Below are 14,034 nucleotides of genomic sequence, written 5' to 3'. Positions count from 1 at the left end.
TTTTTTCTTTGCTTGGAAAAAATAATCAGCTACCTTCTGTTCATCCAAGGATACAGAAAAGTCACCCTGGCTCTGTCAGAATCTCTTTCAAAAGAGTTGAACACAACAATTCAGTTAAGGACCCTCTTCTCTTAGAAGATGGCCAAGTTCTTTATTCTGATCACACTACTTCTGTCACTAGAAATTGAGACACCATTTAACAGCTCTTCACTTGAAGATAAGATGGGCTCCTCGCCATTAATCTGTATCCCATTGACAGTCTTGATTGCTGTTGAATTTTGCCGGTGTTGCCAATTCAATTCTCCATTCATTTCCCCCCACTGCTGTTTGGCAGGATGTAACAGTGACTTAAACTAATTGCAAAGCGTTTGCCTCAGATGACTCAGAATCAATTTCATGCTTTAATCTGGATAAACACTTCTCTTAATTAATTCCACTGAACAGACTTCTGCCAAACTTTCTGATTTAGAGATCGATCAGAACCACTGCTGAAATGTGTAAGCAAAGTTTTGGACACAGTCGTTACTAAACTACTATGACATTCTCCCTGAGAGAGGAAGAACTGCAGTGTATTTGGCTTGTCTTTTAGTATTATTACAAAGACTTTAAAAAAATTCAAGACTGCCTATATACAACTTTGAGGCTACTGATTGATTACCCTCATGGCTAAATCTTAAACATGATTAGGTTTTGTTAAATAGCTTTGTTTCTAGTTAAAGGAATGTTAAACCTATGCAAATAAAGGTGGAAAGATGTCCCTAGATTTTTCTAACAAAAAGTATTTGAAGCCATTCACTTGTTGAGTTCCTAACTCTCAGAAATATAGGCTAGAGAGATTATAAAATCCACATCATGCTTTGTAACGGACACCTGCCCATGTGGTGTGCATTTTGAAAAGGGAACTTCAAGTGCGCCTTGCCGCACTGCTGTGTGACAGTACCTCTTTATTCTCGAAGGCATTGTCACAAGCCCTCAAAATGCAGTCAGTTATGCAGAATACACATGACAATGAGCTCTAATCAGAGCAAGATTGATCATAAACATAAAACAATTATTTGAAGCAAGGGTGGGAAAGAGCAGTATGCTTATAAATCCATTTTAGTCCACATACTTTTTACAGCCACATATCAGGGTGAATGTCTCCTGCTTTGTTGTCCTAGCAAAGGAGGATTCAGATTCACTTTCAGATGGATCATATAACATCCCACTTCAATGAGAATCCTCATCCATCTCTATATTTTCCTAATTTAGGAACATGGTCTTCCCATCAACACCTGATGCAAAGGATATTTGCCCAGAAGTTGGTCTAACCCTGAGCCACACATGATCACAGGGTTGTCCATAGGGAGTGGAACGAAAGAGTCAAGGTGGTGGCAATTGTTAAAAAATAACTAGGCTTGGCTTATGGTCACTCACTCCACTCACATAACTGAGGGCAGATCATCCTGGAGAAGGTCTACGTACCCTGACTTGATGACAATAAAAAAATCTCCCTGGACCATATTTGCTTAGCAATTTCCAGAAAGCTATAATATAGCAACCGATAATCAATACTGCCAATTAATTGGTTTAAACTGATGAAATCTCAATGTACTATATCATTAGGAATCTCATCCATGGATTTTTGTAACTTTAAAATTCTATGGGTAGCTGGTTATTTGTGAAGGTATAACTGTCTCACTACAATGAATGTGACTCTGTGGGTTAAAAAAAAGCATTTGCATTGGAAAAATCAAGCTTTGGAGTAAATATTGAAATTGGTCTAAGAACTGACACAGTCTATGGACAGTTTTAGAGGCCTATTTCCTCTTAGAACTTTAGAGAAGGATAAAATGAGAGTGAAGATACTGAAGCGCATGCAATCACATTGGCTAGCATAGGTGTCTGCAAGGGAGGTCAAAAAAGTCAAGATTTACATCAAAAGAGGTGAGGCTTCAATTGTGCAGGTGCAGTCTCCATCTTGACTTTTTTTGACAACCTCTACTTCTTGACTTCCTTGACTCTTCCTACAGATGCCCCTGCTGGCCAGGCATTATGGGAATTGTGGTTCAGCATATCAGACACGCACTGGTCTACCTAAAGGAGCTGCTGACAAATAGAGCCTGTAGGGACTGAAAGGATTACTGGATGAACAGATGCTGCAAACTCTACTTGGTCTTAGAATATTTAATTTTAGAAATTTGTTTTAGGGATCCTCTGCTATAGCTTTTATCTGTTCATTTATTCATGATGATACTTGTGGAGATCTCATTATCCAATTTTGTCTCTTTCTTCAGTCAAGTGAATGCTCGGTCCCTTGATGTACCCTCTCACTCAATGAATGAAGTTATTTCCTCCAAAAAGTGCTATGAAACTTTGTATCTAATATCTCCATCACAAGGATTGGAAATTTATTTATTTATTTATTTATTTGACTTACATCTCCCCTTTATTTTATACAGAGTACATAATGCTCCTCCTCCTATTTTTCCCACCACAATCTTGTCAGGTAGATTAGGCTGAGACTGTCCCAGGGCACCCAGCCAGCTTCTGCGTCTAAGGGAGGACAAGGACTCATGGTCTTCCAGTTTTCAGTCTAGTACCTTTACCAGCACACCAGTCCGACTCTTAGATGGATCTTGTGGAGAGCTTTGATTCATAAAATTCTTGTAATTCATGGCACTGAAACCATCTCATCTTCTGTATCACTGTGATCATTCCTCTTCATCAAACCCACACGAGTAACTCCCACTGTAGCCGATAGTCCTGGAAATTCTTAGTTGTGTCCCATCCAAGTGTTAAATCGGTCTGACACCTAGTTTTTCAAAATCAAATAGGAGTTGGTTCATATAAGATCCAACTCCCACTTTCTGAGTTGGACTTCTGGGGGCAACCATATAGATTTTTTGGCTAGCTTAGAGATCTGACCTTTCTGGATGATCTCCCATCCAAGTATGACCAAGTATGGCCTCACTCTGCTTATCTTCAACCCAGGCAAGGATGCCCAAGTGCAGCCTGGTGCCACCCAAAAATGTAACATGCTGCTTATAACATGCAACAATCCTATAAAATATTTTAAATAATGGAGAAGAGATCCACCTAGAGAGTTTAAGTAGAGATGAGATTTGAACCAGAAATTATGTTCCATATATCTTTATTTTATTCCTTGTTGTTTGGCTTTTTACTATTTAATTTTTACCACCATCACCACCCTTTTGGGAATAGACATCTATTAATATTTCATATTCACTTGCTTTGCTTCAGCTTCAGAAAAAAAGAAAACACAACACAGATGTGTGTAGGGATAATTATTCTGGAAAACTTTTATTGTCTCTTTCAGTATGATGCAGGCGATGTGAAAAGACACATTTCTCCTGCCTTCCTGCCTTCCTGCCTGCCTCTTTCTATTGGAAAGATTCTTTGCCTGTTTAATTTGCATTTAATTCAGACAGAATAATGCAGTGCTAGATGTGAATATTATATCTATATCAAATTTGAGGATGGGGGCTCAGTACCAGGCCTTTGCAGGATTAGGGTCTATCACACTGGCCAGCAATTCAGTCCAGTCCAAAATATAGAAAAAGATCAATTGCAGTTAAGCAGGACAGGGACAGTTAGGAAACAAAGTAGAAAATGACTCCAGAAAAACTAGCATCTGGGTGCACACGTTTGCTATGCCATTATGTGTTTCATTTCATTTTGGCTTAGTGGGTTGCATCCAGAAGTTCCCTCTTCATAAGTTCATCAGAGTGCTCAAAGCAGTGTTGCAGCACCACGCCAGAAACTCCGCTCCTTTGGCAGAGATGTGGGATGTTGTGATACATGTAGAAAAAGGGTGGGGCTTGCATTGTGATGCCACAACACTTCTTGCATTTGCCTGATTGTGGAAAGCCATGTAGAGCTGATCTTGGGGAAGTTATGAGAGAGATGTTAAAGGGAAAAAGGATGAATGAGCCATTAAGGAGGGACTTGGAGAAGACATGACACAGTCCAGAGATTGAAACAAGCTTGAGAAAGAAGTATAAACCAGGACAGAGAGAAACTTGGACGGGCTTTCAAGATTCTGTTATTTTATCTCTTAGTACAAGAAAGAGCATTCTTGGAATCCACGTCTTTTCTGTTTCTTGACTTGGCCTACTTCCAAGCTCTGGCAGATCCACCTTGCCTGTTGAATCCAGCCATTGTGGTTTGTAAAGGATAGTTTTTAGCTCAGTGTTGGGTGTGAAGTAGCTAGCCATTGAGGCTCATTTAACAAAGTAAAGGTAAAGTCTTCAAATTGAGTTCACCTCCTCTTGACTTCATAGACACACCAGTGTTTCTTGGTAACAGTATAGAAGTGAATTCCCATTGCATTTCTCCTGGATTGTTTGCTAGCTTGTTTGTTTCAAAGCCTAGTTACAGCCTTGATATTCCCTGTAGGTTTCCCATCCAAGTGTTAACCAGGCTGTACCCTGCTTAGTATCCCAGCCCAGGCAGAGTCATCCAAAAATATAGAATGCTGGCTCAGATTCTACCATCCCCTCAGTGGATATGAGAACCTTAGAGCTAAGTAGAAAACATACTTATTTTTTACACTGTGTTTTCATGGACAGTGCGACAACTGACAATGTCTAGGCAGTGAACAATAAAATTTGAAAGCATAGAGGTGAAAGCTGGTGAATGATACCAGCATACTGAAATTCTGGTGCGCTGGTTCACAATCTGCAGTAGCTCTCGTTTGACATTTATGCTATCTTCTGGTGCAACCCACTGAATCTTCCTACATTAACAAGTACATAAATCCTTGCTAATTTCAAGCTGCTTTCAAGAACTGTTCAGAAAGAGGAAAATCTGGCTGCTGATGTGTCTTTCTTTGCAGGGGAATTGCTTCCTTGAGTACCCAGGCAGATACAGTTGAAGTTCCACTCTTGAGACCCATTTATTTTTAATATTGCATCAATTATTGGTTGTTTTTTAAAAGCAAAAAAAGCACACGGAATCCATGGTCTGCCCTTGATATAAGACACATTCTTACATTCCCCCATTGTTTCTGTCTGCACTCACATGGACACTAAAACACCATGTGTGAAATGGACAAATTGTCCCATTTTTGCTCTGCACCATTTTCCATATCTTGCCCAATCTGTATCCATTTCCTCTCATTTCAAGATAATATTTAGAAAATAATATACTAATAGCCATTTATTTTTGTGCATAACCTTTTCTAATACAGTGTACATATTTAGTTCATACATAATAGCACTGCAAAATTGGGAATGACTGCAAGGGATGAGTCCAAAGGATGACTGCATAGAGCTCTATCTGTTGGTGCAGAAAGTGAATTTAATTGATTTGCTTAACAATGCAGATGAAACAAAACTTTCTTTCTCTCCTTGCAATGCTGTCTGCCATTACAGGTTGTGAAGTTTATGTTTCATTAACCAAAGGAATTCTTTGCTTTTAAATCATGCTTGGTCCTGTTATTTCACCAGAACTGGAGACCTGTGGGCATTCAAGTGCAAGATTTCAGAAACTAACTTGTGTAAGCAGAGGTGACACAAAAATGACAAAATGTACCCTGGAACAACATGACACAACCCCTGAGCTTTTGTACTTATATCCTGATGCTGAAGGCAAATCCATAAGTCATGTGGTTCGTGTTGTTACATCATAGTACAAGTGTTTCATTTGCCACCCTGTGGATGCCTATGTCTGAAGGCTTGCCTGGCATCTAGGAAATGGTTTGTACTAGATAACTCTATTCAGAGAACAGAACACATGTAGGTTGCCCCAGTTAATGACAGCAGACCTTCGATGTGCTTTGGATTTGATTCCAAAAAGTCCCTTTGGAATCTGCAACTCTATGTTGTTTCCTTGGATCCAGGATCAAGGACCTTCTCCGTAGCGCCTGCCCTCTGGAACATCCTCCCTCCAGAAATTAGGATGTCCCCGACCCTGTTGGCCTTTCATAAGGCCGTAAAGACCTGGCTTTGTGCCCAGGCCTGGGGCCTTGAGCATGTGGATGGTCCCGTCTCTTGGCGGTATTAATATCTACGCATTGCTCACTTGGCAGCCATGTATATTTATTTTGTATTTATTTTACATTTTAACTGTTTTAATTATAATTGTTTTAATTGTTTTATGGTTTTATTGTTGTAAGCCGCCCAGAGTCACTTGTTGAGATGGGCGGCTATAGAAATCAAACAAACAAATAAATAAATAAATCATGCACCAAAATGTGCAATTGCTTTAAAGAGTTTCAGATAGCTGCTATATTCACACCCTGTGTGCTCTGATGAACTTTTTTGGAACTGAATCTGCAGTGCTGCACTGGCTTAAGAAGTACAGGTAGTCCTTGCTTACCGACTGCCTTGTTTAGCAACCAGAGTTATGACAGTTGGGGGGAAAAAATGAGATTTGAGACCAATCCTCATATTTATGATCGTGTTGCAGCATCCCGCAGTCAATGTCTCGCTTAACAACCACTGTGATTCACTTAATGATGGAAGCAAAAGTGATGTTGTAAGTCCAGGACGGTCACATGATTTTTCGCTTAGGACCTCAGCTGTTAGCGACAAAGTTGCTGATCCCAATTGTGGTTGGTTGGCGAGAACTACCTGTACTACCCTGTATGCAGTTACAAATCAGTGTTGTTTATAAATGCATTTATTCCTTTTCCAGTTACCATATTAATATCTTGATCTATTTTAAAAACAAAAACACAGGGTATGTGAGCATGTCTATGTTTCTCTATTTTTTAGAAGGAAAAAGGTCAGGATGATGTCTGCAGGGTGTGGTAAAAAAAAAGTCAAGATGGCTGCAGCACATATAAAAAACAGGTGGCACACATTTAAGTGCAATGCACAAAAAAAAAAAAACCCCAAAAACATTTGGTTCATTTGCCCTGTTGTGGCTGCCATCTTTTTGACCATATCCTGCAGACACCTCGTGCGTAGATAATGAAAAACACTGTGTGTGAATGCATATGTATTTGTGCGAGGGTGTGATCTGGATAAAAAGAAAAGCATTTATTTTTTTGTACAAGCCACCTCTTTTTCCTCCCTCGAACAGCTCAGAGTGACTGATCTCCCATTTTTTAAAAGATGGCCTACGTGCTTCCTTGTTCCAGTGATCCGGTTCCAATCTGTCATTGCAACTGTCATTTGTCTTAGCAGCAGGCTACTAAGCAACCCCATTAAACCCAGGGGAGAACAAGATTTGCCAGAAGGAAAATAATCTTTAGTCAGCTCTCCTAAGTGGCATGTAAGATGCTGGAGAGATATAAGGGTGGAAGAATGAACTCAAAATACAAAGCATTTTGGATAGAAAAGAAGGACAGAGAAAAAAGCTCAGTGAATTAAAATGCTAAAGAAATAGAATGAAAAGCATTCAACAGGTGGACAAGCAAGAATTCTTCACGGATTTGGGCACTTTCCAAGCCAAGATTCTTCCGAAAGATTTTGAGAGGTTGGAGAAGGTTCAGAGGAGGATGGTACAGGGACTTGAAGATACGTTCTTGAGGATGGGCTGAAGGAATTTGGGATGATCGGTCTGCAAAAAGGAAGAGTGAAGGGAGACACGATAACTGTGTCGATGTACATAAAGGGCACCATAAGGGAGATGGTCATGAACTGTTTTCTGAAATTAAGACCAGAAATAATAGATGTTGCATCTACCTAGATTTTGTTTAAATATAAGGAAAAACTTCCTGATGGTAAGATCTGTACAAGAGTGGAACAACCTACCTACAAATGTTGTAGGTTCTTCATTTCTGGAGGTTTAAGATTAGCCTAGTGGTCATTTCTAATTTCACAGTTCTTTGATTCTTGGACTGTATTCTTAAAGATCTATCTTAATTTTAAGTAAGCTGCAGTTTGGGGATAGGGTTCCTAGTTTTCAGCTCTTGTTATGCATATTCATGCTTAATTATGGAAATGTCATGCCATGGTGAAGTGCTCTACTCTCTTGCTTCCTTCCCTTGAGTAGGAAGGTCAGGTATTGTGAGTTTCTTTTACTATATTTACATAAAGAAATACCATCTTGAAAGAGTAAATGAAAAGAATCTAAAAACCTTTTTCCCACCACCCATTGGCCACTCCCCATCTACACCCTTGCTAGCTCAAGTTGAAACCAACCCTGGAGATCCCGCCACCACCAAAAGAGTGCATGAGACGTTCTTGTAAATTCATACTGTATATGTATGGAGCCAGAAGCTACATTCTGAAAAAAGGCAGGACTATAATGAAAAGAAAGAGAGAGAGATAATATTCACTGAGTTGATAATTACTTTTTAAAATGAATTGCCAGTAAAATAAGGCACCTCTTTTAAAAAATTAATTCATCCTCTACCGGCATACACATATATCATTCTCTTTCACACACATACACCTAGAAGTACTGCAGAAGTGTGTGTGCCACAAAACAAGAAGCTACGGGGTCAAGAGTAGATGGACAGCAATGTCCGTAACAAGCCACAATGACGTCAACATGACAATACAGGTGTTGTGATGTCATTACACCAATGATGGGCTATGTAGTGAACTCATGGCATCTGATGAAAATATAAAAGTCATGGCACTTGCGTAATTATGTGATGATGTACATGCCATCATTGACCCTCCGCCCCAGAACACCCGTGTGGGTGGGTCCTAAAGGAAGGTGGATTGAATGCAAAACTGAATGACCAGTATAAAAGAAATACATTGAGGTGGTTTGGTCCTTTAGAGAGAATGAATGTGGATTAAATAGCAAAAGAAATATATTGTCAGCTCTACAAGGTAGTCCAGACAAGAAGCACACCCAGGAGTTCTAGCTCTATCTTTATTGTAAGGTTACATTAACAGAATCTTGCAAGTCTGAAAGGACATCTCTCCCCCCTCACCTTTACAGTCCCAGAAACTAGGGAGGGTCCCTTCTGAGATGTTTGCCACACCCACATTCCTTCTGTGGGCTCAGCTGCCTCTTATCTGACCGTTGTCTAGTCTGTGGCTCTTCCTCCTGTCTCCCAAGATCATTCCCACATACCATTACATATACAGCATAAATGAAGAGTCAGATGGGTCAAGAGGAAGATTGAGAAAGGGTGGTTGGATGAGATTGATGAGATCCTCCAAAAGAGAGAGGTGAGAAGTGTACAGAACAAAAGGAAATGTATGAAGTTATTCATGGAAGTGGTGAAAACAAAAAGGGTTTTCAAGGAGAGAAAGATATGGGTGATGCAATGAATGCTGTTGGCATAAATATAGATTTAACTCTACATTTCTTCTTTCATATTCCTGTCTGCATTTCATTGCCCTGGTTACTGTTTTTTTATTCCTTTATGCCCTTGGAATGGTGATAATGGAAGAAGCAAGATGAGTATTGGAAAATATTGTGCAACATTCTGAATGAATTTGAATTGGGGGTACGGGGGAATATTCTGTTAAGCTTAGGATTTGGGTTATTACTTTTCTGCACTCTGCTTAATGTTACTTACCTCAAAAGGGAATACTGTAGCATGATGGGTATGTATGTAAGATATATTTGGATCTTCAAAGGCTACAGTAAAAATGTTGAAAGATATGTTAAGAAATTTAAGGCTACTATTCTGTACACACTTTTATAGGAAGCAAGTTCCACTGAACATATGCCCTTTTTTCTGAGTAAGCATGCAAAGGATTTTGCTATTAATCTATTAAAATCACTCATAACTCCCTTGAATAGGTCACTGTCTGTTTTATAAGCTGTTCTCTTCCAAGCATAGATTCCTTATTATATTCCTGTTATGTTGTTTGAGGTATAAGAAACTTTACTGCAGCTTAAATTATTAAATTTAAATTTAAATTGACAAGCAATTGACAAGGAATGAGTTGAAAGAGTTTGCCTTTGAACACATTGGGGGGAATATTCTGGATCACCTACCAGAACCTGGGCTCCTCAAATGAAGTCTTCCTTTCTAATTCCAGTCGAAGACCCAGTATAAAACCTTTCCTGGAAAACTAGCTTAGCATACAAACTATCTCCCACTCAACTCTCTGTCATCCCAGTGGTTGAAAAATAAATGCAGGTAGTCCTCGCTTAACGTCCATTCAACAACCATTCGAAATTACAACGGCATTGGATGAAGGGCCTTAAGACCAATCCTCGAAGTTCTGGCTGTTGTAGCACTCCTGTGGTCACAGGAACAAAATTTGGGCACTTGGCAACCAGCTTGCACTTACCACAGGTTGCAGTGTCCCACTGTCATGTGATTGCCATTTGCGACCTTCCCTACCAGCTTGCGGTTGGGAAATCATGGTCATTTTACGACTGCATCACTTACCTCGAAATTGTCACCCTCGGGCCCCTCTCCTCTTCTCGACGCCGGACCCTGCTTCTCCCTCTGGGGGATGGTAGGGGTGACGGTGAGGGGGAATGCCTACGGCGGGACCCTTCCCTTCCTTTTTCAGGCGACCCCCATCCCATTGACATCTTCTTCAGCATGAATTCGACCGAGTCTAATTTTGCCTCCAACACCTTTATACGATCAGGGGTGGGGGACCCCTCGGGCGCTTCTTTCCTGACCACCTTGGGTGACAGCGGGTACCGCCGCTTCCAGGAGGCTTGAGCCGCCCCAGGGTCCGATTCCTCCTCCCAAGTAAGGTAGTCACCAGCCGAAGTACTGGTCGTTTCGGGTACTTTTTGACGTCCCTCCTTCTCCTTCGAGTTGGGGTTGGGTTCTGCCCGGACCCCCGGAGCGTCGCTGCAGGGTACCTTCTCCGCTCTAACCACCGTGGAGTTCAGTTCCCCTTCGCTCGATGCCTCTCTCTCCATCTCTTGCAATCACGGTTCGTTCCTCACTAGCGCTCCCCTTCACAGATGAATCTGGATAGGGGCTAGCGGAATAAGGGTTTTGAGATTCTCAGCTTTATGTAATGGTTGCCTATTCTGACAAACTCAGTCTCACAAGTAGGTGCTTAAGGATAACTGATTTATTGAAAGAATAGTATGCAAATACAAAGAAAGCTGAGAATGAGCAAAAGCGCGCCAAATGCAAACTAAAAACCCTCGCTTCAAACCCGGTTCCGCCCTCACTCGCGCTTAGCAACCACCCCCTCCCAGGTGTTAGCAACCGTTGCCCACATCGGCCTGAGAAAGTAACCTTGAACACATTCCATAACCCAAACATACATTCCACAGTTACAGCAAGGAGATTACAGCCTGGCACGGCTGGAAATCTCCACCCAGCAAACACGGATCAGGAAAGTGACATGCGAAATGTTACGATGTATTCAGAACATTGGAATGATGAACATGACAGCCAGGAAGGCTTTTGCCCAGCTTTGTTATGGCAGGAGGCCCCGAAGAAGGTCCTTCGTGCCTCTGCCATCTTGCACCTGGATTAATGTGATTCGTTCCACATGGAACTACCCTTGAAGACCAGCCATAAACTCACCCAGGACAAAATGGAGCAATCCCATATGCTAATGGGGAAGTCTGATTACTGCCATGTAACACCACTGCTATAGGAGCTGCACTGGTTGCCAGTCTCGGGGCAATTCAAGGTGTTATATGGTTCAGGGCCTGGGGTTTCCCAGATCAGCCCAATCCAAGCAAATACACAATGCCTGCTGAAGGACCCCTCCTAATGTGGGGTGTGATGGGACAGGTCACAGAAATGGTCATTCTCTGTGGGAGCTCCCGTTCCTTCTTCAGACCATCTTCTCCCCAACCACTCTCATGGCCTTCCAAAGACTCATAAAGGCCTAGTTATTTCAGAAGGTCTTCAGAGACTGATGTTGGCAGAGATTGATGTGGAACATGTAAAATTGTCATATCTAATGTGCTGGTTTCATTAATATTTTGCATTGATATATTGCACTGTTGCTCTGGTGTACACCTCTTAGACTGAAATAACATAAATCTCAAAAAATAAATCCTATTCTATAGTAGTACTCAGATTTTGGCCCTCTGCCTATTACAGAATTTAATTTAAACTACTCACAGCCATTAGCCAGCCAAAAAATTACCCCTTCCCCCCAAAACTAAAAGAAAAGATCACAAGAAAAAAAAAACATCCAGATATAAGCCTATTGTGTATTATATGCAGGATTTTAGACCATGTAAGTTACATGTGCTACTACCAAAATGCAAACTTCAGTTTTATGTTCCTCTGTATAATGAGTGCGTATTGTTGATTTGCTATGAGATGGTTTTTCTCCTGAATGCCATTCAAGCCATGTTATAACCCTTTTTGTGATTAAGGCACTAACAGCTTTTGATGTACATAGTTTATCAGTACTGTAAACAAGTCACTGTCTCTCTCTTTCCCAGGCCAGCCCTGCTCCTATAATTGTCAATACAGATACGCTGGACACTATCCCTTACGTAAGTCAAAAAGCATTTCTTGTGTTTTCTCATTGTGTTTTTCTCTGGGTTAACAGGTGGGGAACTTGTGCCAGACAACCTAACTGTTGCCTGGCCTGTGGGTGGTTGCCCTCCAAATAGCAATGGCTGTTGCCCGGTCAAACCCTAAATTAGATTTAATTTAATTACAGAGAAAAGAATAAATTAAAAGAGCCAGTAACAAGTCTTTAATAATGTCACCTTACACATCTGGTAATTTTGGGGAGTTGCACCTGCAGTTACCTAGGATACCACAGTTTCTGGGCTTTCAAGATCTGCAACTCTAGTTTACCACCTAGCATTAGTGTACTTTGTTCTCTCTCCTCACCACACCAGAATAAAATAGGCTGTAGGAAATGCAGAAGTCCAAATCCACAACCTTCTAAAAACAAAAATGCCGTGCTACTTATGTGCATCTGAAGGTTGTGGTTAAAGTGTATTGATTCACCTTTGGGGTTGTAGTACGGAGTAGGTTGGCCGTGTTAGACCTTCTTTGATGCACCCTCCCCAATCAAACAAGGCAGCTGAAGGGCTTCTAATGCGGAAGCTAATTTAGCATGCTATCACCCAACCCTTTATGTCTCAGCCTCATTACTTTCAGGGCCATTTGCTTCAAGTCAAGGGGATGGTGCATGGGAATGCTATAGCTTCCCACCATCTCCTCAAAGATGTTGTCTGACTTGTATCTCCTTTGCTCTAGAAGAGCTCCCCCCGACTTCCCTGACAATAGAATGGCCTCCTCCATGCTAATTTCAGGAAAACCATCAATATGGTGCTCTTCCATTGAACCTTTCTAGAGGTGGTTAATATATCACTGCATTGTTTTTGTGAAAGGTAAGCTGCCTACAATCCTCAATGAGATAGCATAGAAAGGATTTTAAAAATGAAATAACAAACATGGAAGGACATTGAATGTTGCTTGTCTACACTGGAGAAAGACTTGTTCCTTCCCTTCTCCCCAGCTCTATGACCAACCTAATAAAGAATCTTCCACTAACCAAGACTGTTCTTTTTAGAGCAGATTCTGGTTTCCCCCTTCTCCCTACCTCCCAATTCAATGCACTGCCTGATTTATCAGTGTTCATTTAATTTACAGTTCAAGAAACAGATGGGCTCTTGTCTAAAAGGTTGGCTAGAGCTATGAGAGAGAAAAACTATTAAGATCAGCTAAATTATAACTTTTCCTTAATGTTTAATGAACCAGTGAGGCAGCTGCTAATGTGCTTCAGCAACCCATAATCAATTAACAATGCTTCAGAGAAGTTCCTCATCCTTTAGTATTTTACTGGTGGCCTTCAGTATATTGGTAGAGGCCCCCCAAATGGCAAACCTGATGAGGTTGAACTTGCACATTTGTATCCTTCTTTTTGTGTAATGTTTTAAAAGAAGGTATGAGGGCAGGGATGTGTGTATAAGTCAAACACTGTACAAAAAGAGGTTTTGATACAGCTGTATAATATATCTTCAGCAAAGGATCGTTACCTTGCCGTGGTACCATTGAGCACCTCAATGATGCCATGAGCTAAACCGTGAAGGGCCACCCAAGACGGGAAGGTCATGACAGAGAGGTCAGACTAAAGGCGATCCCTGGGGAAGGTAATGGCAACCCACCCCAGTATTCTTGCCGTGAAAACTAAATGGATCAGTACAACCAGAGATATGTCGGTATACCATCGGAAGATGAGAACCCCAGGTCGGAAGATGGTCAAAATG

General features: G+C 41.1%; 1 protein-coding gene across 1 annotated transcript in view; it reads left to right on the top strand.

The window, feature by feature from the left end:
- Positions 1-14,034, top strand: part of DLG2 (discs large MAGUK scaffold protein 2) — an 803,998-nt gene that overhangs the window by 492,384 nt on the left and 297,580 nt on the right. Inside the window, exon 4 of the mRNA XM_063304740.1 lies at positions 12,250-12,303. Coding sequence (XP_063160810.1) covers positions 12,250-12,303 — 54 coding nt within the window. The remainder of the gene's footprint in view (positions 1-12,249; positions 12,304-14,034) is intronic.

The sequence above is a fragment of the Candoia aspera genome, chromosome 5, assembly GCF_035149785.1.
Source record: "Candoia aspera isolate rCanAsp1 chromosome 5, rCanAsp1.hap2, whole genome shotgun sequence".
NCBI lineage: Eukaryota > Metazoa > Chordata > Lepidosauria > Squamata > Boidae > Candoia > Candoia aspera.
Note: the sequence above shows the minus strand (reverse complement) of the source record. Positions and strands in the feature narration are given on the sequence as shown.